We start from the raw sequence: 27,613 nt of genomic DNA, 5'->3' as shown, positions 1-27,613 counted from the left end.
GGCCATGTTATTTCCAGAATATATATTATAAAACAATACCTCTAAGTCTAAGTTTTCTCCAGTTTACTGATACCTGCAAGAGCTTGAGAAAGAAGAAAAAAAGTGTCTGTTCAGTTACTCAGACTGTCCAAACTTCAGATATCACAGATCAACAGGCAGAAAATGTCATCGTTCCACTAATGCATTGTCCACTTCCTGGGGTCTACACAATATTTGATATAAAAAAGGTTGGTTTGATATTCAGATGACCAAGTGATGAATTGTTTATTGGGTTTGCAAGATTTTGAATTCTGTAATCACTTGAGCAACTATAACTCAGTGTGTGTTAAGTCCTCTTATATCTGTCTGCAGAGGTTGCTTTCCCTTGTCTAAGGTATATTCAGGCATTTTCCTTCAAAACTTTTAACAGCTGAGTATTTTGGCTTACAAATCTCCAGCTGTTCATGCTCCAACAATCTGCCATCTTTAGAAGTCAGAGAGGTCATGTATTTTGACAGATGTTGCAGCACAGATGGATGTAAAATAAATTTCTTGGCATCAAGTATGCGATTGCTGCAGTGCCTTTATGGAAGATTTATGGAGTGTTGGGATTTTGTCTGGATCTTTAAATATGGGGGGGACATATTAGATTGGTAGTTTCCTCTTACCCAACCAATTCTTTTTATTTCAGGTGATTAAAGTTATTAAAGTCTATTTTGGGGACAGTTATTGGTAAGATTCTATTTTGTATTTGTTTAGATATTTTGAACCAACGTAGTGGGAGACCAGAGTTGCCGCGAGTCATGAACTCATCTGGAAGTGCAGAAGAAGCTGCTTGACTTTCTGGTTTGTAATTGTCCAATAGGTTTTTTATTTATGTTTAATTATGTGTAATATTTAGGGCAGAATAATTTTGGCTTGAAGGTGGCAGCATCAGAAAATAACAACTGGCAGGTATTCAGAATTTATGTTTTATTTTTAGGTCACTCTAGGTTTTGTTTTACCCTTTCTATTCCATATACATAAAACGTTAATAGTTTCTTTCCATCTGTTGTAAAAAAGATCCCCAAGGCACTTAACTAACCATGTGTTGGACAAGGAGTTTTTGTCAGTTTGACCTTTAGTCACTTCCAAGGGAGGTCGCGATGAAAGACCACAAGCTTGACTAACAGCATGATTTTCTTACTCACAGTTTTGACCTCTTGGCTCACCCTTCAGCGTCAGAGATAATTAAATGTTTTTGCACCATATGGCATTCCTTAATCTTAAGTGGGAGAATGTGTGTGAATATGCACACACACACACACACACACACACACACACACACACACACACACACACACACCAGACGAGATCTTAGTCCAGTTTTTCTTTACCTTACCTACTTCCTCTATTATCAGTCATCTTTTGCCATGTTTATTAATGTTATTTAAACATTATCTATTCCTATTACAGAAAATGTGCACGCCTTTGTGCTGAATTAAAATGTATAATTGGCTCAGCATGACTAACCCTTCATAGGAGGAAAATCTGAATTAAAGCACTGACGCTTCATTTGATAAGTGCACGTACATTTCTGTCAAAATCTCACATTTGTTCCCTATAAATGAGAAAATTACATAGCTGCTGAGATTTAGAATCTGCATTGTCACTGCCATGATCACTGAGGTTCAGTGCAAAGATATTCACATTCTCTCTCTTACCTGGTTGTCTATTTCACATTTAACATGCTTCATTACTTTTGTTTATTACCACACCAAAAATAAAACGTGCTGGTGGAACCATGTTTTAATATTCATTTTGAGTCAATTGGTTTCCCATTTGGTTTTCCTTTTGCCAGCTCTGTAATTTAAGCTGCCCTATGTATCTTTGTTGTGGCAAAACCAATTTTCCATGTAGTGTAACAAGTGTCCTCACAGGCTGTTGTGTCAACTTGCTTTTATTTGCTTGCTCTTGATCAATAGAACAACTATGCATACATCCAAATGTTGGTTTATTTCTATTTCTGTGGAATCTGGTGGAATCAAACTAAATGTAAGATATAAAACAAATCACCATAAAGCACAATTGCATTGCATTTAGTGCTATTCTCTGGCTATAAAAAACAAAAACACTGTAAGTAAGTAGATCTGAGTGGATTTATCTACTTGTGGGTTATAAAAAGGTAGATGGTGGCGTCATTACAATCCACGGCTATGTACAGTGTACAACAAGATGAAAGTTACATTGATCAACTTTTAGGTTTATAGAACATTTAAAAAGATAAGGTGCTTAAAAGTGATATAATTACAAAGATAAGTGTCCATTGGAGGATTTGAGAAGCGCCTGCCTTTGCTTCTCTTCTGGTTGCTGACAATAGCCTCTGATTGGCTGCTTGTTTTGATAGCTGTCATGCTACAGTCATTTTATATTCCTCTTCCACCCCATATGCCCATTTGGTGAAACTAATGCAACCAATTAGTGGCATTAGTTTATTTGTTTCATTTGTTAGTAAGAAACAAACACAGGACTTTTACAAAAAAAAGTTTGATTATTATACCTGCGGTCTTTTGTTTTAGCACCAAAACTCATTGGAGCGTTTTTCTTTTAATCATCAGATTAAAGAAAAAAGAGGCTAAACTAAACCTAATGTGCCTGCAAAGTGACAAAGCTATGAGTCCTCTCATTTAAAGGGACTAATCATGGCACCATTCTTGCTCTTGCACACATGCACATACACCATCCCACATGGAGGCGAGCCAGAAGCGACAGGACGTCAGGGAGGAACCGGAGCAGCCAAATACATGAAGAGTTCGTCACGTCTGTCTGTAGGCTGTGACATTAACACCTAGAGATGATTAACTCCCTGAACTCATCCTTCCTTCTGTAACTTTTAGCTACCAAGGCTTTTTGAGCAAAGACTGACCATGGGCTGATTTATAACCCCTCCAAAAAAGTGTGTAAAGTAAAAGTTTATCCAAAAACTATCAAAATGACCTCCACTCATTATTTTCTATTCTATCTTTTCTCTGTATTTTTCTAGACTTCTCTTCTCATTATTACACGACCGCCTTATCTTTGACTCATCCTCTCTGCAGGAAGTCTCTCTCAAGTGCTCTCTGTAGGCCCCGTATCTATATATCTTTGCATACCCGCCTGCCTTCATCCTTTGGGACTCTCTGGTGCTGTTGTCACTTTTGCATGCTGGCATTTAGCCTGAGGGCTCCTGCTACGATCGCAAGCAACCCATGTCTGCTCGCACCTTCTGAAGTTTACTTCTCCTGCTTTATGCTGATCATTGGAGACACTCTTGGCTTTGCTGCAACAAGACAGGATCAAAACACACACACACACACACAAATGCAGTCTTCCTTCTACGTATGTGATATACTGGTATGTGTGTGTCTCCCTTTGAAAACAGCTTGTTCAGCACTGTTCACACATGTACTGCAGTCCATTGATTCACCACTTTATTTAGCTGTGAGTGTGTTGTTTGCTTTGGCCCTGACTTTGTAAATTAAAGGTGCAGGGTAGTAACTATTAACTGTGCTCACCGTCATCCTGCCTGCCAGCAGTCTCCCTTTCTTAATGACCCTTTGTTTGGCCAATAATTCCTCAGTGCTTCTTCCTCTTATCTCCTCCTTTTCTATCCTGGTTGCACAGGCATTTAATGGCTTTGTTGATATGACTAGCTTCATCTTCTCATTAAATGAACAATACCCTTGGTGTGGATATGCACATTTCCCTCCCCTGTATCTCAGCAGGCAGTAGGTAACATTGATTGCTATTTAATTTACTGTGTATTCCTGAAATCAGTGTGGCATGTAGCTGTAGGTTTCTGATGATAATCGTATTTATGTGCTCAGACTCAACACCGCAAGTGCTCACCCCTCTGAAAGAGCGAGATAAGGGCTGAGCTGAGCATCATGGATAGTCATGTTTTATGCTGTGGCCAACAAGCCATTAAAATCAGAGCAGTAAACAATGATTAAAAAATGGCTAGAAAGTGAGCTACAAACATTTAGCACATTACACTGAAATGAGATATTTGTTCTCGCTCCAACTCACTCCATTTCCCACACACACACACACACATACACAAGAGGTGCTCATGGTTGTTTGTAGTCCTATCTGTCTCTTTTCTTATCAGTTTCCCTCTTTCTAATTCTCTTAGCTCCTCCAGGAGCTGATCAAAGACAGTTTTATGAGACTGTATTAAGAGGCAGCGACAGTCAGAGGAGATTAAAGATGGACTGATGAGAAATGGGAGCAGACAGACAACATATCTGCAGAGCGACTGAGGCTCAGTGAATGGAGAAAGAGCTGACGAAATACATATAACGACCGCAAACGCTCAGCTGGGAAAACACAATGTCATGTCTAATCAGGCTGATTGGCAATTTGGAAGCTCCAGATTTCCGAGGCTTTGTTTGCTGTTAGTGTGGTCAAACCAGGGTGCATCACAAATTGCTTCAATTTCTGCTGCCAAAATAGTTCCCATAGCGACCACTCATTCATCATGTAATCTGTTAGGACAGAGTAGTAGCAAACACCTGAAAATTGTCAACTTAACTGGGATTGTTTTCTCTCTGTCTCCATCTGCACTGTGTCGTCTGCTTGTGTCTGGATGCCAGTGTGACTCTCCCGTGTCTTCTGGACTGGCTGTGATAATGGGGCCACTGCCTAGTGTTAGTAATCCTCGCTTTGACTCCCCTCTCTGGATAATGCATTGCAATCACAAGCCCGCAGTTCTGTTGGGCATGCCAGTAAACAAGAAGCCAGATTCAAATAGTTGGAATAATGATCCCAACGTTGGCCTTGCTGACGGCACAACTGTTATCTGTTGCCAAGGACTCTTCCTGCTCTTTGCCTGGGCTTAAAAAGCTGCTCAGTACAACTCTCAAAGCATTACTGAAGGGAACGAGCAAAAATTAATGGACATGCAGATAGAAGCGAATAAAAAGTTTGTCTGTGGAAAAAGGCTGAGCTGATCTGGAGGACATGAAGGATTTTAGGCTCAACTGGACGGATGTCAAAATCCAGGCCAGCATTATGGAAAGAAGCCATAAAAGAGAAGGATATGTATCTGTAGGGACGATGTGTTGGTAATATGAAGAGTGTTATATGTATTATATTGATGATGGCAGAGCATAAGCCAGAAAATATTGTGGCTGTGACAAACTGTGAGCTGGAGTTGTTGAAGACTATAAGTGAAATTATCAGACAAATGAGCTGTTCTGTCTCTTTCCCCTCCTCCTGTGTAACAGTCATGCAGTATATGAAAGCAAACTGAATGCATACTCATATATATTCCTCTCGCATTGCCCTGACCTGAGGTTCTGAAAAACGTTTTTCAACAGTTCATTGAGATACTAAGAACCAAGGAGAGGCAATTTGCTCATATCATTCCCTCCTCATCATTCACAAATCCTTTTGAAAACACCCAATTCAGCCTTGTATTTTCTGTTTAGCGCAAACATCTATTTCCTAACATGCTGCAAACTCTTATTAACAAACCATGTCTACTCAGTTATAGTTTACTTAGATGGTAGAAATGTATGTACATTTGAGCAACTTGCATAAAACCTGACAAAATGCAGATGCTGCTGATGATGAAAGACTGTTAAAGTGGTGTCTGTGGATCACAACAATAGTAGCTATTTAAGATGCAAAAATACTTCTGTAAATGTGTTAACTGTTTTAAGCTTCTGATGCTCAAATTATTAAAAAACAATGACACTTTTTTTCACATCAATATTTTACTTTAGACTTTTCTTTATCTTCGATCCAAAGACTCTGGTCAACTAGTCCAGACCCAGCAGTCTTTGGGTGAGAGGTAGGGTACAACCTGGACAGCTTGCCAGTCCATAGCAGGGTTATATATGAAGTTTTATACTATCTTTGTTTATTCTTTAGTGAGTGGCAGTGTGCTGAGTGACTTTCCTAATGTCCACTGAAGTGGCAAAATTGCAAATATACCATCCTTACTTGTGAATATACTGGAAAACAGCCTTTAAATAGGTCTTTACTGTATTGGACAGGATGCATCAAAGGGTTAATCATTTAAACATTACAGCTTTCCTGGTTGAATCCATTTGAATTTGATATTTTGAATTTGTTTTGGTCAGAAATCCTTTTCAAGCTTTAGGAATGCTGGCCAGACCAAGCAAAAATGGTAAATGGCACACTCAAATGGCAAAATACACCTCTTTTACTTTAACTAGGTGCCATGCAGTTACTTTCAATGGGACTTCCCATTAACCCATTCACACATATACTTTTACTGTGTTTCTCATTATATATTTACACTACTCAGCATTACACTCACATTTCAATGTGCATACTGGGGGCAATGTAAAGGCCTGCAGTCCATCACCTAAGCCACTGCCACCCCTTTAACAAATTAGGAAGGACTTTCTGGCAGTTAATTAAGTGGTGGATAATAAATTTTACATGAGCCCTGGTTAAAAAGTCCTGAAAATGCTGTCTAAGGGATCGTCATTATTGCATTCAAGGCAGTTAGAAACAGTTTTGGTATATTATAAAAGCAATAATTCAAAATGTACATCATGACCAGTTAGAAAAAAAAAAGAAGAATTATAATGGTAGAGATGGAAAAGACAGTATGTTGTCCCTTTCCCAGAGATTCCCTGCAGGGTGAAATAAACTGGTAAAACATGAAAGAAAAGGCACAAATACAATTACACATGAGGACTAGGATAATAATAAACAGACATCTTAAAATATTAATCAAATATGCATGAATACAGCCAACAATTAATTCTCATAGGCTTTTAGTGCGTGCTTGTTTATGGCACTGTGGTATGTTGATTCACAGTTGCCCATTGTTCATCATTATGCAATTTCCATCTGATGAACTAAATATGTCAAGAATGATAGAAAACTTAGGAGAAACAATGAGCACATGCACAGTCTAATGAAATGAAGGGGTGTTTGGAGGAAGTTGGCCTGAAAGTAAAAAAGAAGAGTGAAGTGAAGCAGAACTGACAACACTGGGAAAATAAAAGTAATGTTTCAAGAAAAGGCAGAAAACTCTGAACTAGATTTCAGGTTTATGTTGCTCTGTAAATGTTTGCCTGCTAGCAACAGAAAACTAACAGGAAGCTTAAGCTCCACAGGACGCTATGTTTGTCAGCCTTTTAAAAGACAGACATCCTGAGAGACATCCTCTTCTTCACCCAGGTTAATTGAGAATTTCTTTTGAGTCACTTGTCTTCTCAAGTGTGTTTCACTGAGGGGAATATCAGCATTGCAAATAAAAAGACACCTCGCTCACAGTAAGACAAGCGAGCCATGGAAGTGCAAAATTTAAAAAACAAGAAGTAAAAACAATGCTGTTGGGTTAGCTGGTGATAAAATGCTTTTTTTAATGCTAGCATCCGCTGCGCTGAACAAAAATGGGTGCTTTTGAGTTCAACAACATACAAAAGAATTAATACATTCTTTGTACCGCAGCTCTTCAACAGCCTGCCAATCGACTGCTGGCCCTCATTAAACCTTAAAAAGCCTAAACACACATTTATCAGCAGCAGATTCAACTGTTTGGTATCACCAAAAAGTCATTTGCGCTCTCTTTAAATTTATTCATGCAACTGAGGAGAGCATTTATTTCTAAGGGATTGATCAGGGGGCTGGATTTACCCCTTATCAACCTTCATCCTGCTGATTAGTCTCCATGGGCAACCTGAAATTCATCAATCGAACTGAAATCAATTACCTGACTGATGCCTTATCCTTACAGCAGTATTGGTTTCCAATCAAGTGCTGCTGTCACATTTGTCAATATAATTTGGATTCTTGTCACATGTATATCTCAGGTTGGGTGGCATTAAAACAAATCTGCCTGCATGCATTTGTAAACTGTTGCTGAAACTCACCAAACTTGAATAAAAACTTCTCATCCTTCTTTAAAACTTACAGATTCTGCACACAGGACAGTTTTCTGTGATGTCTATTAATTCCCAAAACTTGACTTCTGCATTTGAAAGCTTGCAGTTATGGGTCAAAATACTATCTGACATATTGATTTCACAGATAAAACTTAATGAGATCATACTCATTGAATAAATTTGCTTTGGAAAAGCTACATCATGCATCATTTTGCATTAGATGACTCATACTCAAATATGATACAGTGAAAACAGCTAGGAGTGGGATGCCTGCAGTACCAGCTGGGTGATAATCAGGCTGACTGGAGAAGCATCTCAGATGCATGATGCCAGCAAATGTTCCTAAAACAGGACCAGATTGTCTGACTGATTTCTATTACTTATTTGCTGTCTAATTATTTTGCCGTCCATTACTCCCAGCTGTGGTGTGTGTGTGTGTGTGTGTGTGTGTGTATGGGAGGGAGGGAGGGAGTGACTGCAGTGTGCGTCTTCAGCCCTGTAGCAGGGGAGCAGTCATGTTGCAGCTGAAGTGCAGTGCTGCAGCAGAGCCCACATGGCAAGCAGAGGATTAAAAGAGCTGTGTTTAAGCTTTATTCTAACATGTGCTTAATTAGCACACACTCCTTGGATAAGCGCAGAGACATTACATTTCTGACCTAACAAACCTGATAAACTGTTGTAATTAGGGACATGCCTGAAATGCGTAGCGCGATGGGAGATGTTTTGTGCCTGAAATGGTTGTCAGCACAGCGGCACGTAAAAGCGTTCAGAAATAAATATGTGAAGTGGCTTTAATTAAAAATTTAAAGACCAACTGCAGCAACAATTAAAACAGTAAAGTGGCTTTTTTTAGCCATACATACATTTGTTTTATTGTGTTTTATTGTGATTTTGTGGAAAAACTATGGATCAAAACACCGTGCTAACGCTGACGTAGAAGACAGTTTAGGACTCTCCTACATCTTCTTAACATAAAAAAAAAATCTTTGTGTTTAGATCCATTTTACAACAAATTCATCTCATGACACTTAACTGACAAAATCAATTTGAGTCAATTCATTGTGATCCAATATGTTTATTTTGATTTTTTAATTAATAAATTAATGCCATTAATGACATATCAAAATAATACTGAAATATTTGCTGCTGGTAAGATGTCAACAAAATAGGGGAAAAAAAACAAAATAATGAAGAACAACAAGAACATGGCCTTATCCAATATTCACATTTCTGCAGCTGAGATCTACAAAAACAGCCCTGTTTGGGCGACATATGACCTCCTAGGAAATAAAATGATTAGATGTCAGGAAAAGTAGGGCTGCACTTTAAGCTTAGCTGTTCAGATATTTTCATTGAGAATTATTATTTTGTTTTCAATTTGAAGATTTTTATGTCATTTACCATCTCACATCCTTCTCAATAGCAGCTGTGAATGTTGTCTCAACTCCTGTCATCATCGTCAACCAGCAAGTTTCTCTCAAGATTTGAAAAACTTACTTTCATACCACCTTGGAGAATTTTTTTTCCTGCAAAACAATATCTCATGACAAATCTGACAATTTTTTAGAACATGCTGCACTGTTTCAGAAACCTACAGTCCCTCGCATCACTGTTACATTATGAGCTACTGGCTGAAAGCAATGAATAGCGGCAAGTGTCGCCTTTGGTAAAATGGTAAATGGACTTGTACTTCTATAGCACTTTTCTAGTCATACAGACCACTCAAAGCGCTTTACACTACTTGTCACATTCACCCATTCACACACACTCATTCAACACACATACCCTGATAAGCACATCAGGGGGCAGTTTGGGATTCAGTGTCTTGCCCTAGGACACTTCAGCATTTCAGGGGACGCCTGGAATCGATCCCCCAACTTACCAGTTGAAGGACAACTGCTCTTCCTCCTGAGCTACAGCCGCTTTGGCATATGTACATAAGTGTGTGTGTGTGTGTGTGTGTGTGTAAGTGTCACCCCCCCCATCTTATTGTTTAAAGATGCTAATGTGAAGAGAGTTAAACTTATAAAGTTTGTTTAAATTTGGTAAAAGAATTGAATTAAGACGTCCTCACTGATGTTCACATCAAACAAAAAAAAAGCAAAAATACTAAACCTCGCAAAACCAAAAAAATGCTGCATATAAAAAAAAAAGCTGAATATCTTCAGTTTGCAAGTAAAGTGAGATTCTTGTTTTATTATATAGTGAATATATGTGACGCTTGGTGGTAAACTAATCCTCCCTCTAGGGATGAATAGAGCTTATTTATTTATCTATTTTTCATTCTTGATTTCATGCTATAGCAGTTGTTTCCTCTTTGGCCTATCTCAGTGATAGGCTACAGAATTTGCCTTGTGGCAGATTTGGTGCTAAAGGAAATACCACCACTGTTTTAACAGGAACTTTTTCAGCATCTAAATCCTGCCTGGCTCCCAGTATACTTTGGCACAGAGAATTTCTCCACATTTTCTTGTATATTTAGTCCCTGGTTAGCAGAATGATGTACTGTATTTCTTTTGTTTCCAGTCATCTGTGCAAGCAGCAGCAGATTTTGATGCACAGAGGAGAAGCTGCTCTCATTAGACTCTGTATCCACGAGGAGTTGGCCCAGATAAACCTGCTCAGCAAGTCTTTCCCTGAAGAGTTCCAGTTACTGTGCTACATATGCAAAACCAAGCCAGCAAAGAACTGAAAAAGATTAGTAAGAAGATTTCAATTCTGGTGTGTTGTTCAAGAAGCTGCAGTCCAGTTAACCCCACCCATTTTGTTTTGTGAGTTACAGCTTCAAAACTGACTGTAAATGTAAGAAAATTGATGTTCATAACTGAGTTTGGTGAACAGTTACTGAGGGTCTAAGAGCAATACATATTTGAGTTTGACTGATGAAATGGCATTGGCATGACAGTGTTAAGTCCTTACACAGAACACACAGTGGAAAAGGGAGTGCATTTAGTCTGATACCGATGACATGCAAACTTGTGATTCCATAATTTTGGGGAACATAAAAAGTGCTATCAACCTTACTGTAACAGTTTACCAATATTTACTAACTCTAACCCAATGTTTGAATATTCTTTAAAATGCATAGATCTAAAAGCAGGTTTTTCAACAATACTTTATTTTTAAGATGACCTTTTCTATTTAAAACACTGTACACTGTGCCATTACTTAATGACTTAGTTATAACAGCAGACTTAGGTGACAACTTCTTTAAATTATCTGTTTTTGAAGTGTTTTTTGTCTGGGAACCTTTTGAATATACTATGTGTTTTCTAAGATGGTATCTCCTTATTTACTTTGTGCCCTGCAATGCAAACGCCCATATACAACATGAAAGCATGTGAAACGATTTTGAAAAGCAGTCATCAGCATACTGTTTCATATCGGCAAAGACAGATATTGTCCACAAACTGCAACAAGTTTGAATCCCTTTAAATACATTTTTTGACTGAATAGGAATAAAGGAGACTTCAACAAGCATATGTTTTTACATATTCATGCTATATGTGCGTTGGAAAAAGGCTAAAAGATATAAATCGAGAGGCCTACAGATGGACCAAACACACAATATGACCATAGCACAAAAAAAAAGAAAATTTTTTATCTTTATTGTGACAATGTTTCTTAGCAACAAATCTAAAACTGCTGGAAAGCCCATTTATTTCTATTTAAATCAAGTCACATCACAAATGTGACCTGAGAGTAGAGTTGAGTATGTGGGTTAGGCCCATGAAAAACTTGCCAAACAGCTTGTTCTGCTGTTGACTCTGCTGGTGTCATTTTATTGGAACCGATGAATGAACTTTGAAGTAGCAAGACGTACTGGCAGTTCACCAGTTTATTTATTTAACCTCTGTAGCATGTGGAAGATTCATACACAGCCCAGCACTTCCTCCCACTGCTGTGGGATGGCATCCCATTCTTCAACCAGCACTTGTTACCATTCAGCCAAAGTGGTTATGCTGGCACGAACAGGCACAACCAAGCTTATCCATGCATGCCTAATGGGGTGGAGGTCAGGACTGCAGACAGACTGTTCATTCCTTTTCACTCCCAAATTCTGTGGGTAGTCTCACATAAACTCTGCTGTGTGGGAAGTGAGTGTTGACACCTTGGAGGATAAAATCTGGCCCCATACTGTGGAGATCTGGGATTCACACTGGTTGCAGAATGCCATCTCCATATCTGTTCACACTGTTATTGATGACTATCCTTGTTTTTGTTGTAAGGGAGGTGCCACCCTGTACCATCACACTGCCTCACAAGTTAAAACCAATCAGGAAAGTGTTCTCTACATCTTCTTCACAGTTTGACCATGCACTCCACTGCTGTGGGCAGGATCTAGACTCATTGCTGGATATGAATATCCATACTTATTTCAGACTGCTCTGCGCATGCAGCCGAGACAAGTGCAAACAGACACAAAGATAAAGGGTAGTAATGGTGGTCAATGGTTGAATATGCTGTTTGGCGCTGACAAAGAAGATTTGTGATGTTCTTTATGGACACAAACCACACACTCAACTCTGCTGCTCATCAAAAGAATGCATTCTTATTTCAAATGGGACCATTTAAAAGCGAGTTAAATGGGCTTTTCAATTGTTTAAGATTCATTTCCAAGATGCTTGCGTATTGTCTCAGTCCTCCCGGTCATGGCAATGCTGGAAGTTTAAAAGGAAACTGAAGGTAACTAGACTGCTTTTCACTCTTCAAAAATGCCAAGAAGCATTGCTGCAACAAATAAATGATCCACCAAACAAACATTTCTGTCCTTCTTATGTTATTTTTTTTTAACCAAAATGAATGACTTTTCAGTGTATTTATTCATTTGTTTGTTGGTTCACTTTTCTATAAATGAAAACTGTGATTCAGCAAAAAAGTTCTACTAATGTTTGATGCTGTTTTGATGTTCTTGCTTCCTAAACTGTAGTCCATTATGTGTCGTCTGAAGACATACAAAAAAGGCATAATATTGGATTAGATTTCTATAGTGCAATTCAAGTGCTTTACAGCAAATGCATTATTCATTTACTTCCCATTTACATTTGATAAGGCACAGGTGCCCTGGGCAAACAATCCACACCAGCGATCTCTCTGACCACAACCGAACATTCATATACCAGTAATGCTGGTAACACTGTAACACTGGGGGCTGGTGAAGATGGGTAAAATATCTTGCTCAAGGACACAAAAGCAGATTTACAAGGATTCATCTGGACTCGCACTGTTTCATCTCATTGGATGCTCTTCCGCCCATTTTGTTTCACACACAGATTTTACAATAATACTGCATAAAAATGCATTAATATACAGAGCAAAGTAAAAATCACCTTGGTCCAGAGACTTTGCAGGAGCCCAGCTTTTGAAGTAGTCATCCTGCATGGAAAGACAAGAAACCAGGTTATGAAAACACAATCATGCAGATGATAACATTGGATAATTCTGCAGTCCAGATCACACAGAAAGCCTGTCCTCATTTCATTACTTTTGTACTTTCATACTTATATTCTGTAAAAAAGATAAGAAAAGACATTAACTACTACACAAAAGAAAAGACTGTTTCAGTTAAAAGATCGTTTGGACATTTAAAAATAGAGTATAAATATAGAGAAACCTGCAGGCGACACACTGGGGATTAACGAAAGCTACAGGCTCACAATAGAAAATGAACTAGGACAAAGTATTTAATGTAAAGGATGACATAGATTCTGACAAAGAAAAACATTAAAATGTGATTTACCTATGTGAAGACACTAAGAAATAGTGAATAAATAATTAAATAATAAATAATAATAATAAATAACATAAATTAACCTAACTGATACATAAAAAATGCATAACATGCTTTATTAAGGTAAAATGAGTCGATCTGGATTTGTTAAGGCAAATGCTATCTGATTGATCAGCATCATTCTGTTCTAAAGACCAATTAAAATAACACTGGAAAAAAGAAAACAGCTTGATTGTTGCCCTATAGTCTCACATGTGCATCGCCCTTACAGATGTCAAGACTGGTTAACAATCTATCATACAGAAAAGTCAACACATTGATTAATGCAGAGGTGTTATCCTGTATTTGGTATATTTATTATGTGAACGGCTTTAAATAAGGTGATATCACCTGATGTGTGACATGTAAACTTTGTTTCCTGAACCTCTAAGCCTGGTCTCTGTTGTCGCATTAAAAAATATCTATTAAAAAGTGCATTTTAGGTCATGTCGCTTTCCTTACCTCATCTTTACAGACACACTAACCATTTTTGTTGGAAAATCCAACAAACAAATTAATACAGAAGAAATCCATCTCAGTCATCTCTCATGACCCTTTAGGCATGGGTAGTGCTTAAAACAAAGGCTGTAATAAAGTAACACACACACAGATTTGTAAAAAAGGTTTCTAGAGCTTAAGTACTAGCTAAGGTGAACTATATGTGTGCCAGCTGTGATTGAGCATCTTCACCAGGGAGAAAAACCTGCTGATTCTGCCAGTAAGATCTTCATCTCCTTCATTATTAAATAAATTGAAGAGGAAGATGAAGTTCTTCAAAAATGGAAAGGTGATGCATGAATGTAATATTTGTTCTATTAACAGAAACTGCCAACATTTAAGGCCGCGAAATCTAATTTGAATTGAGCAGATAAAACCTAATTATGTTCTCCTTTCACTTTTAACTAAACTCAAGTCCCAACTTCGTCTTTCTTTTATCTCATGTCCATGTCTCCTGCAGTGTCTCTATACTCTAAAAGTTCCTTGTCATATTTTATTAAGTTTACACCATTAATAATAAACTAAGAAACTATTTCAATCTGGCAATGTTTAACCTCATTTCAGTGTTGTGTGAACAAAGTTCATCATGTCTGAATTATGTCCAGTAAATACTATTATACATTGTAAGTTACAACAAGCTGCATTAGACAATAACTTCTTTGATAATTAGGCAGATTTATTATTTACAACTGGACCATTGATGCCAGCCCTTACAGTGGGTTGGAGAGTGAGCTGCCACTCTGGTAAAAATCAATCAGTCTCAACTGTTTTTGTAGGGACTTGTGAGGTTTAAAGGCTTAAAGTAAAATGTGTGTTGGTCTAAAGATAAAGTGAAATGCACCCAACCACCCGCACCCAGCGTGTTCACCAGACTGTTGCGCTCCAGTCAACTGCAACGAGAGCCAAAACCAATTCACATCAAAGTTGTTTAATTCAGCAATAAATACCAATTAATGTTTCTGCACAAAATCCTGAAATTAATGGGTTTCCTGACTGCTGTATAAAAAATATTTTTGTGTTGGTTTGCTCTTTTTTTCCATGTGTTTTCAACTAAAGGGGTGCAAGGTGGTGTGGAGGTTACCACTGTGGCCTCATAGCATAAAAGTCACTGGCTCAAACCTTGGTTTGAAAATGGTGAAACAGAAATATGGCTGTTAAGATGCAATGAAAGGGCTCCTGACCAAACAGCAGTGTGTGAAAGGTTGGGAGAGTTGATAGTTTAAAGCTCTGTGGCGATTCATCACATTTGGATCATTTTATTGTTTATACTCATTAGGAGAATGACAAGTAAAATCTGTGAAAGGAATGTATACTCCATGCTGTTTTTGTTCAGAATTTACCTTGCTTCCCATTAAAAAGTAACCAAATGAGGCCTTTTGTGTGGTGTTTGTGTATTTTTTAAAAATTATTTTATCGAATCTTTATTTTACCAGGGAAAATCAAATGAGAACAACTTCTTATTTACAACGATGACCTTTCAAGAGGCCCCAGCATCGAAACCTTGTTCCCCAGGGTCACAGTCCTGCAGGTTTTAGATGTTTCTCTGCTTCATCACACCAAAATGATTCTGGTTGCACCAGATGTTACAAGTTAGATAACATTTTCCTAGCCTTATAGACCTTGAGTTCTACCTCCCAATATTAATCCTATTTACTGTCAAAATGTCAAAACAATCATGTCAAGGTTGGGTGTTTTCATTTATTCTTTAACACTATGTTAGACATTGACACTGACAGCTAAACAAAAAAGATTATTATTATTACTGTGTTTCTGTGAGGCTAGGATTAATCAACATCATCTGGTGGACTCAGTAATACATCAGAACCTTGTTTAGCGGTAGAAAATATGAAATCTGTAAAACCACTACAGCATAGTTTTAATATGCTGAGCTAAACCAAGCAATGCCTGACCAGGGATGAAACATGCTATGCATTTAAAACAGTAATATTAATACAACTCATCGACTAAGTCCTGAAAAGTCTGGGACTTCCATGGAGGACCACAGTAGGGTTCAAATAGTCTGATTAGGTTAAAGACAGAGACTACACTTACCTCTGCTTCCTTTAAATGATTGCAGAGAGCAGCGAAGAATCGAAGGTGGAGAGAAGAGAAGGAAAGAAAGGTCAGTAACTATGGCACAGTATGCTGTCTGTCAGATCTATTACAACCTCATTTTACTCATTGTGAATACTGAGCTCAACTCTAGAGATTCTTTAAAAGTGAAACTGAATCAGAAGCCAGTAGAATACCAGGAGACTCACACATACACGTACTCACACTTGCAGCCTTATGAGATAGTCTTATTTAATCTGGCATGTAATTTGAAACACAATGAGGGCAAAGTGTTCAGGCAGAGTAGCAGCACAGCAGAAAAGAAGGAGAAAGAAGAAAGATGTGGGAACGACATGGAACTTGTACAAAAATGCATTCAGGAGAGGAAAAGATAAATGATTTTGTCGTCATTTTTATTACACTAGATTGTGATGAGAGGGCATGTAAAACTGCCAAGTAGAAAATAGGGAAACTGTAATAACTTGCATCTGATCTGTAAATGAAAAATACTCATTCACATCACTCCATGCTTCTTAATTTTCTCATGATTCAAATTGTAAATCTCTGCATGGGTGAAGAGAGGAAAGACAGACACAGAGGAATCTGAATAAAACTAGTTAGACAGGCAGATCTAAGGACCACTTCAGCTTCAGAATTGTAAATTCGTACCACAGGATATTTTTTCATTGCTTTTAAATGTAGCAGATCAACTACAGCAATTTAAATAATTTTAAATGGTATATGGATTTGATGAACATTGGACTGCAAATGAATGTAATAAAGTTAATAGATTTAAATAAATAGGTTGCAGGATGGATGAACGGTCTAAAAGTCAAAGCTTTCGTTTTACTCAACGTCTTCCTCTCTGGTGCAGTGTTGACAGACTGCAGAGCCTTCACAGACACACTGTTGATTTCCAATGTCAAGCAATGTAAACAGAAATTCAATAGACTTGTCTTGATCCTAGTAGAGACGTAACAGCTTCCACTCTTATTCTATTTAAATCCACTTTGTTTCACAACACTCAGTAACTTCTGACCACCATGGCTTATAGACAATGATTCACAGAAAATAACTCCATCTGCACGATCAGATCCTAAGCCACATCCTGTGTCATAAGTACATTTGTTTTATGTTGTGCTCTCTACCATCTGGACAATTTGTAACTTGTTTGCATTTTTGCTGACTTCATTTTGACCTACAACTACACCCAAGTTGTGTAAGATTAATGCATTCTCTTCAGATAGCCGCATTCATCAGCAACATCTGACGGAGCATAGAGAGGAACTTGTTCTTTGCTCCAAGCTAAAGTTACTTAAGGTTCACTGTGTTGCTACTAACCCCATTATTATTCATCCTAAGTCACAGAAATGACCTTTCTTTGCAGAAGTCCCCTATTAATATTTCAATGGGCTCGTCTCTTAAGCATTAACTGCCTGTTTAGCTCACTGCGAGACCGCCACAATGTCATTCAAACCTTTTAAAGAGATTACAAGGAGATAAAACAGTGTCGTTATCATATCATCTTTGATGGAGCTGCTGCTGTAACGTTCGTCAGTGACAGTCACAGCGAGCTAGGTCTGGAGCTGCAAACTCTCAGCATGAAATTGTTTCCAAGCTAAATTGGGAACTATTTAACTACTGTAAGTCTTGATGAAGAATTAAAATAAAGACCTATTTAAAAAGTAGCACAGCGGCTGTCAGTAAAGATTAAAAACGGTCCACGATGCCATTTATTGAGCAATGGTTGAGTTTTAATTACCGTTGATTAGATGACTGTGTTTAGGCACCTTTGATGAAATAAGCACTTCCATTAGATGATGCTGCTGAATAGCTAATTGATCAAGTTAAAAAGTACGATGGTGTTCAGTCAGCCTGCTCAGTGGAAAAAAGGGGAAACTGTCGATGAGGAAATGCAGAGGTAAACTACAAATCAGTAAAGTGTATGTGCGGCCCATAGCCAGAGACAGAGTCAGAGTTGTAACTTAAAGGTTTGTGATATAAATATTTTTATAGCAGTCTTCGTCATGTTGCCAGAAGAGCACTGACCAGTCAGGTGAGAAGAACATCTGAGGGTGTCCTGTTGGGTCTGATGCCAGGACTTTAGGAAAAGACCCTTTGTTTTCTATGGTTATGGGGCGGAACTTTGTGGACTTGGTTTGTTTCCCACACATGCCATTTGATCTCATCAGATTGGTGTTTGATGGAGTGTGTCTGCCACAGAGCAAGAACATTCCCTTTGTCATTTACAGATCATTTATATACAATACTATATAATAACTTAATAGTGTCAGGGACCAAGCAGTAAAGCCATAAGGACACAGAGGTCCTTTCAAAACCTGGGCTTTCACTGCTCCAAAATGACGGCAAAAATCCAAGGAAATTAATAAACAAACCAGCCTTTAAAAGAGGTCATCTAAATATAACAATACTCAGCGTCACTGGAACAGATCAAACTCAACTAAAGAAAACTGACCTTATGTGGGACAAAGACACATAAGGATAACTTATATAGTGCTTCAGCCAAAACCAAATTACACAGAGAGGTAAAAACAAAATGACTAACAATAACCAAACAAAACTCAAAAACCTAACTAAATAAATCCAGGCGAAGGTTAGTTTAGAGACTGACTCCAGCTGCAGTCTTCTGCAGGTGAGAGTAACGACTACTTCAAACTATTTCCATGTATGCACTGCTCCCATGCTCAGCACTCTCAGGGATTGGCTGAGAGGGGGTGTAGGTCATGTCTGAGTAGGGTAAAAATGCTCTTGGAAGATGAATGAATTGTAAAGCAACTTCTACAGACTCTGCTGAACCTGCTTTTATAGCCGCATCATGGAAAAAAGACAACTGGAACTTTATGAAACTGTTCCTCACCAATGGTTTTATGAGGAATTTCTATGACAATTATTTTCTATTCGAGGTATGCTTTGGAGACTTGTGACACAGAAGAAACCAAATTTTTGTGCAGACAATGTTTTAACTTGGGTCATTAATTAAAAATAAAGTAAAATATAGCTGTATTACAAGCAAGAAGCAAAAAAAAAAAAAAAAAAAAAAGCAAAAGGGAAAAAAGGGGACACTATCTCATTTAGGATCAGCATTATGTCTTTAACTGCAAGTGATGGACACAGTTAGAGGGTCATAAAACTGTCTGATGATCAAGAACTACAATGGAGTTTATTATGTTGGCTCTTTTCTTGAACAGCCACTGGAAGCCTTGCTGGGACATTAGTCAAGAACTTTGTTGTGCCCTTAAAATTCTGAATGTTTTCTAAAGAATCGTTCTCTTCTAAAAGTTGCATTAGCCAAGCAAAGGCCTTCAGCACAGCCATGATTAAAGACTACATTACAAAAACATACAAATGGCTGCTTGGAGTTTTGCCTTTGTTTATATATCTGACCCCAGCTTTGATTCATTTGAATCATTTTGAGAGTGCACACAGAAACGTCACCATTGTTCTGTTTTCTTCAGAGACAACTGATATTTACTCCCATTTCTACATAAGTCATTTTGGAATTTACTGTATGTTTAAGTTGGACAAAGCTGTAAAAACATCCTTAAACAAGAGTCAGTTTCCCTGAATGGAAAAGAATAAGCATCATAACTGAATTACACTGAAGAGCCATCTTTTTTCTCTGTTGTATAAACATTACTCTGAGCTGAGGGTATCCATTTATCCATGTTGAAACATTTCTTATGGAGAAATGATATATTTCCACATTGCATCATTTAATTTCATTGAACTATGTGAATTTTAAGTTGTCAGTTTAAGTGTTTTCAAACTGAAAACTTCATGATGGTGAGAGATGAAGGTTCAAACCACTCATACGTTGAGAAGTTCGCACATACTGAATAATTTCAGTTTTCATGCCTTTTGTTTACACGGCTCATCAACAGATTTAAGAGATTAAATCTTTAATTACTTTTCTGTGTTATTTAAATAACTACAATAAATGAATAGCTTTTAATGTTGCACATTGTAGCACTTTAGTCAACTGTGTTGTTTCTAAAGTGTGTTATAAATAAAGTTGCCGTTGCAGGTTGCATATTTAATTCTCAGTCAGTATCGGATTAAGTGGTTGTAAATGGTTATTTGCCATTTCAGCCTTCCGGATTATGGACGGATATCCCAGCAAACAAGCAGGAAGTCAATACAAACATGACCAGTAAAGCTGTGGATATAAACACAAAGCCTTAGAAAAAAATTCTGGTGAGGATGATTTCAGAATGTCTTTTGGTTCTGTGACGACCTTACAGCCATTCAGCATGTTGGATCTCCTCTTACTGAAGACCCCTGAGGAATGAAATGACGAGAGAAGAAGAAGAAGTGGAGCCAAAGAAGGAGTAGTTTCAGTTCCATCAACTTCTCTCTGCAGAAAGAACCTTTACTGAACGTGTGTTTGTGTGTGCACGCGCTTAGACTCACAAATGGATAAATGTGAGTTTGTGCAAATATTCGAATTAACATGAAAATAGGCAAAGCCGGGCCTGGAGTGCTGACTGGAAATGTCATAATCAGGGGATGAGGATGCAAATCTGGCCCCTCGATGAAAACTAAACAGCATTAAAAATTTACTGTTTACATTTTATTCATGATATCTCTAACCCCCCCCCCGACAGTCTCATCCACTGCTCTCTCAATCTCTGTCTCTACTTTCTTCCTTCTCCCCTAAATCTTTGCTCTTCTCCTTAGGCTGCATCCTCTGATCTGATCAGCAGGCAGTGACGCTGATATATAAGCTTTGTGAGCAGATAGTACAACAGAGGAGAGGAGTGGCTTTCAGAGATACGCTGCATCAGATTACTGTTGGGCTTCTGCAGAAGTGAGGAATGTTAACTTGTGGATGTATTTCAGCACCACCAGTATTTCCTACTAAGACTTTATCGTGGAACTCTGACTTGTCACTTCTTACATTTTATATAGGAAATGCTTCAAAGTGTCATGAGAACTTCTGTTAGCAGTTAATAAAGCCTTTACAGGAGCAGTTAAAGCCATTATGCTGATTGACAGGATTAGAGTTTATGAAGCCTTCTTGGTTATTTCTGTAAGACGTAGTGTTTAAGCAAGTCACAGACCGCAACACACTTGGCAAATTATTTGAATTAGTTTTCAGTCTGACTCTCAGGGAAATAGAGTAGCACTGTCCATGTTATGACCATGCAGCATTCAAACCAGCAATTTGATGCAATGTACCATTTTTTGACAGAAGTAGCAAGAGGAAGTGAGATTGGGGTAATTTATCAGCACCACTACTTCCACCAATAAACAGATGATATTTACGCCGGCAGTGAATGCAGGAAATCACAGTAGCTGCTTACTCGATCAATTATATGAGGTACTCTCAATGCCAGTGTGAAGGCTGTCTAAAAACAGACTAACACCTGAAAGGTTTGCCAACCTCCAAAAGACTGATGCTGAAATACTGTGCTAGCATGCTTTGAAATTGTACGTCCTTGCAAAACATAACATTTTAAATTTGAAACTACATTTCAACAGTATGCTCAGCATACTCCGCACCTTCTGTGTGTGTGTGTGTTTTTTTTTTTAATTGTTATATTTGTTTTTGGTAAATGCAATTGAAAAAACTCTTTGAAATACACAACAACACTGACAAGCAGAGGGTTCTCTGCATTCAACAAGGATTTCTTTGCAGGGCTATGAAATATATAAGATAATTAAGTGAGGATCAGACTGGAGCAACAATGTAAAACAGAAAGGAACATCATGGAAATAGAGGATGACTGAATAAAAGAAGAGAGAATAGGATAAAGAAAGAGTTGAAGAAGGTGAAGAGGATCAGAGAGAAACAAGCAACAAAAGAGAGAACTAAGAAATGGAGATGGGAGTCTGTGTACATACTTAAATCAAACAGGTGGCATGTCATTCATCTGAAGGGAGAAGTTAGACTCATTATTACATATGGTGCTGAAAAAGAAGCAGGACACATACACACAGACATAGTAACACAAACACCACATCATTAGAGCAACAGTCCAGACTGTAAATCTATGCAAGACCAACAAGTGACATCCAAAGCCAATCCAACCTCCCTAAATGAGACAGTTTCTTTTCTTTCTGCTTCCTTCCCAACTTCTGCTATTAGTTTTCTATTTTTGTAACCTCTCATTCATCGACTCTCTTCCCCTCTCCTTTCCTCAACACATCTCCAACAGATCCAGAAAAGTAAACAATAAGGCTCAAAGCCGACATAAAAAACATGCTTCCTCTCCGTTTTGTTCTTTCTTTTTACGTTAATGAGAGGAAACCTTTCACAGAGAGTCTGTAATTCAAAACATCTTCGCACTCTTTTAAATGATTTTTCTTTTTTCAATAACCTTTCCAAGCCGGCTTCCTTCCAGTTCTTGTTCCTATTTTGTGTCAGGATATTGAATACTAAAACAAGTGATTATATAAAAAGAGGAGTGGCAGAAGCAGGAGAAAGAACTAACTAAAAAAAAAAAAAAAAAAAAAAAAAAATCAAAAATTACCTTTTAGAGCGGGAAGAAGAACATTCAGGGTAAGAAAACAACAAAAGAGAGGGCGATACAATAAAAATTCTGATTGTGGGATTCTGAGAAGCAGAAATCTTTGTGCACGTATCCTGAGAGAAACTACTGTAAAGTAGATTAAACAGAAGAAGTGACAAACGCAGAGAAGGAATGACAGGAGCAATTAGTTGAAAGAGAAATAGTTATTCAGGATGACTGACAGTTAATTTTTCATAATGGAAAGAGATTTTCTTTCAAGGATTTCATGGGTTCACAGGATAACAATTGAATGAGATTTTTTTTTCTCTTGAATGAGTAGGAATGTGTGCTGTGCTTCAAAAGTATTGTATGCATGGAGAAACCCATGAAGATATATCAACAACGTTCTACAATCTTTTAGTAAAGAAACTTTGATTTATCATGTACATGCTTGGAACTGTCATTGCCTGGGAGTGTGCCGAGGCAAGAAAACACACTTCACAACTTTTTCCAACCCAGAGCATAACTTGATGGCAACATGCTTTGATTTGGAAACTCTGATATTTCATTGTTGCTGCTTGTTGTAGCAGTACTGATAGGACGGGATTACTGATTGTATTTTAGCGATTGAGCTGTTATCTTTAGAGTTGGAAATTTTGCTGTGATTTAACCATATGGTGAATGACAAGCTGCATCTAAGAGTAAAATGTAAAGTTTAGCAATAATATTGTTCTATAATTGAGTAATCTGACATTTCTTTAGCTTTTCTGTTTTTCATCTTATTAGTTTGCCTTCAAAATGTGAAACGGGTGTAACAAAAGTCCTCATCTTGTACAGAATAGTCCAAAGACCATACAAGAAATCTGTATAATATTCAGAATTAAACAATCTGATGAAACCATCTTCTTGCTGTTCTTTGAATCACTACCATTTAATTTCTTTTCAACACTTAAATGGAAAAAAAAAATTGTCATCACATTTAATTTCAATTATTAAAAATGTGGTTATTGGTTCACTGCTGAGTCAGCAAAAGGAGGAATCGCTGACTGACTCCTTGAAAAATTGCAGTAGTCAGTAAGTGACACGGGTAAAAGGAAAAAAAGATGAGCCACATGTCTGGGCTAAACACAATGACAGAAAAAGTGTGGAGAATGAGATCAAGGCAGAAGGAAACTGACAAGGAAAAAAAAACACTTCTTTGATTCAGACATCATCTACACACACCTCGCTCATGTTAGAAACCGTTCTCGTGTCACTTTTGGCTGTCAGAGCGGCATTTCCTCGCCACGTGAGACTTTCCTGAGCTTCCACTTGTCGTGGGATCAGCGTAGATCTTAGTCTTTGGGAGATAACAGGCATGCGGACACAGTGTAATAAATACTAGATAAGACAGCATGCTGCTAGATTAGCCTGACAGCTACAGGTCTGCTGCTCCTGGCTGCTTGTTTTTTGTCTATAGTGCTTGACCACTCGTCTGGTAGAATGTCAGTGTAATGTGTTTCCAGTGTGGATTCTTGATTTTCCGAAGAGTGAAGTGGGGTCCTGCAGTGAGAGCGCAGTCATAAGCTAGATGATGATAAACAGACTGCTGTTTGCTACCAGCCAGTCGTGCCTTCATGACCTCTCCTTGGTGTGAACACAAACCAGATCTGTCTCTCTTCTTCTCCCAACTGCTGGAAAAAATCTCAAAAACCTTGCTGTTGCCTCTGGAGCATCCTTGCAAAGGGTGTCCGTGTACTAAGTATAAACCAAAAGTATTGAAATCCTTTCTGCTTCTGATGTTTTCCACTCTCTATTTAAATTCCTAAATGTAATAGGGATGCAGAAGGTAATATTTGTGAGGAGCAGCAGATAAAGCTTTAAAACAGTTATATAGATGTTCAATTTGTTGTTTTCAAGGAAACTTATTTTCTAAAAAGGCACACTGATCATAACTGTACACCCACATTTGTATCTACGAGATGCAAGAAAACTCCTGAATGATGATAAAGGAAAAGAAATTTAAGTAAAGGCTGAAAAAAATCCCCACTGTTGTAATGCATTTATGTGGAAGCTCCTTTTTTCCTCTGTTGGGGAGACTTCACACTGTAAACAAATCTGTTGAGTCTCACTGTGAAATTGCATGATAAGTGGAGAAAATTATGCAAAAAAAAAAAAAAAAAAGCATAAAAGGGACGAGGATCGCTTACAGCTGGGAATTTCGGTCAGCTCTTGTTGTAGCTCACGCACAGAATTTAAATATCCTGATTTAAATTCAGGCGCCCAAGTTCCCGTACAAAACTATCCAATCTTGTTTAAATACCATCCTATTTGACAGAATCCTGCAACCCCTGCTGGTTTCCCGCAGTGATGGAGCAGCAGCGGCAATGGGCCACATGTTCAGCCTATCACACACAGACCTTCTTATCCGTCTGCTCCAATGTGGAAAGAAGGAAGGAGCTCTGGAGGATGGAGAGAAAAGTGTGTTTTCTTCACTCCAAATACATCTGTTTAGTTCTTTCTTTCTCCTCTACCTTATTTCTTCTTGGTTATGATTTTGAAGGTCTCTTTAAAACGTCTGCTGGTAAAAACCCATCTCACAGCATGTGTGCATTTATACTTACATCTTGGTCTTTTTATGTTTTAGTTATTTTATGTTCAGGACTTTGTTCAGTAGCTGCTTTTGTAAAGTGCTTTGTAAATAAAGTTGGCTTGGTTTTTGTGATGATATACTTGTCTTTTAGACTATATCAAACAAAATACATGCATTAGTTTATTAACCAAACAATATGAAACTTTGAAAATTGATGCGTAAAAAGTATTTATATATTTATGCTGAAACCATGATTTTCGCCTGCATGTTGCTTCAGGGCCTCAAGGATTTCAATAAGCAATAAATCTCCTTTATGTTTTTTTTTTTTGGTTGTTTTTCTTTCTTTTAATTTACCCATATGAGGTAAATGTTGATTGCAGAGTAATGGCAGTAGAATGAGGACATCATCAGCATTTAGATTGCTTTCCTCAAGGCCACAATGTAATACACTAGTATGCAACTGTGTCTGCCAGCGGGTATGAAAAATCTGCCAGGAAAATAGGAGCTCGATTTACCATGCAAAGAGGGAGGATAGCTTTTCTGTATTGCTCGTAGCAGTACTGCTAACTTTTACCAACAAGCTGAGATGGCAGACTGCAGAACAACCACAGTAACTGCGGTGTGTGTGTGTGTGTGTGTGTGTGTGTGTGTGTGTGTGTGTGGTTCTGATGTGGGCGAGCTGAGAAGTTGTCTAGCCTGAAGGGTTCATAGTCACATGATCTGTCTTTGCAAGAAATTAAATAGTCATTTTATCTAAAAAAATGAGGGAAAAAATGGACATACTTCATTCATATGATTTTATAAAACCAAAGACACAAGATACACACTTCTTTTGATCAAATTTGGTTTCGGCATTATTGTATTTTACAAAATGAGCTATTGCTGTAAAATTATTGTTTGGATGTGTTCAAGCTGAGACTGTCCAAACTTAAGCTGCAGCCAGAAAATCTGTTCACTAACACCAAGGGCTTTCCTGAATTTCCATATTCATCACTGGAGGCGAAATCTTTCTGCAGAACATGACACTTGGCTAAACTTATGGCCTGACCCACAGGAGGACAAAAGCATCAAAATACACTTTCTTCCTTTTTGACACACACCAACACACACATACACACAAATAAGGTTTTTTTCTTTCAATACACAACAGAACTGTTATTCCTTGATGGGAAAACAGGGGTTGTAAAGTTCACTGTTTATGCAGCTGTTTATTCCAGGAGCAGCTTTGTATGATTCTGTTGTCATACGTGCATCTTCTGACTTAAGACCGCCCAGTATGAACCTCTGAAACAGCAAAGATAACTGCAGAATGTTTCTGTTTTTACTTATTATTTGTGCATCGTGAATACAGAACAGTGGATTTAGCCTTAATTTACAAGCTGTATGTAAGCCTTTTTCCTGTCATGTCTGTGCAGGATATTTGTACGAAAATGCTGACTCATGCAAAAAATGGCATGATCAGGTTGGACAAGATATAAAGAAGTTATTAAAATGGCATTATGGTGTCATTTATATGCAAAAGTACATCAAATTTAATGTAACTACAAGCAGAATATACAATCACCAGTCTGGCCACTTAGACTGCAGGAAAATCTATGATGTGTTAACCAGTGGATTCATAGGGCTTCGTTCAAAACCTGTTAACTAACTTGTTTTTAAATCCTTCCCATGAACTATTTACAGAAGATTGTGGATTTTCTAAAAAATTTTTACTATCATATCTTACAAACACTCAGGAGTTTTCCTCTGAATATTTCAGTGCTGACAGGTTTGAAATTCGTTTTAATTATTCTGATTTCTTCTGCTGTTCAGCTCATTGAGACAATAATGAAAGTTTTTGTCAGATTTGAAATATTTTATAGTAAAGGAATATTGTGTGTACATAATTTTGCACAGGAATTTTTTCTTTATTTTTCATTTATTTCAACCAGTTTACTGGGATAGACTCCAGCTTTCAGCGACCATTTATCGGACTAATCCTGTAAGGAAAATGGATGGATGGATATATTTCAACCATTTAAAAACAAATAGCTGTGCAGATAGATTTAATTCTATTGCTTGTCTTCCTAAAACCATCAATAATAGCATTTTTTGTTTTTACTCATCACTTTGGCAATCTGTTTGTTATTTTTCCACAGCTGTCTGTCAGTCTGCATCTGTCCACCAGGTTTGACCTTTCTTGACATTTTTAGGTGTTTATCCATGCAAAGTATGGGGCGTGGCTGAGCTGTTCTTCTCATTTTAGAAAGATTGGCATCCACCTATCTAAGACGAAAGATACAATTTTTCGCAAATATGTTTGTAAAAGCGATGGAACTGTACGATGGAGTGTATAACATAAATGTGGCTTATGTACAAATTTAAGCAGATTTGTCAGAAG

General features: G+C 37.7%; 1 protein-coding gene across 1 annotated transcript in view; it reads right to left on the bottom strand.

Moving 5' to 3' along the window:
• spock1 (SPARC (osteonectin), cwcv and kazal like domains proteoglycan 1) overlaps positions 1-27,613 on the bottom strand; it is a gene marked incomplete at both ends in the record, with an annotated part of 101,591 nt that overhangs the window by 34,852 nt on the left and 39,126 nt on the right. The window contains one exon of the mRNA XM_079249582.1: positions 13,199-13,244. Coding sequence (XP_079105708.1) covers positions 13,199-13,244 — 46 coding nt within the window. The remainder of the gene's footprint in view (positions 1-13,198; positions 13,245-27,613) is intronic.

The sequence above is a fragment of the Telmatherina bonti genome (genome assembly GCF_933228915.1).
Source record: "Telmatherina bonti genome assembly, chromosome: 12".
In the NCBI taxonomy this organism is placed as follows: Eukaryota; Metazoa; Chordata; class Actinopteri; order Atheriniformes; family Telmatherinidae; genus Telmatherina; species Telmatherina bonti.
This window is presented reverse-complemented; position numbering and strand designations above follow the sequence as displayed.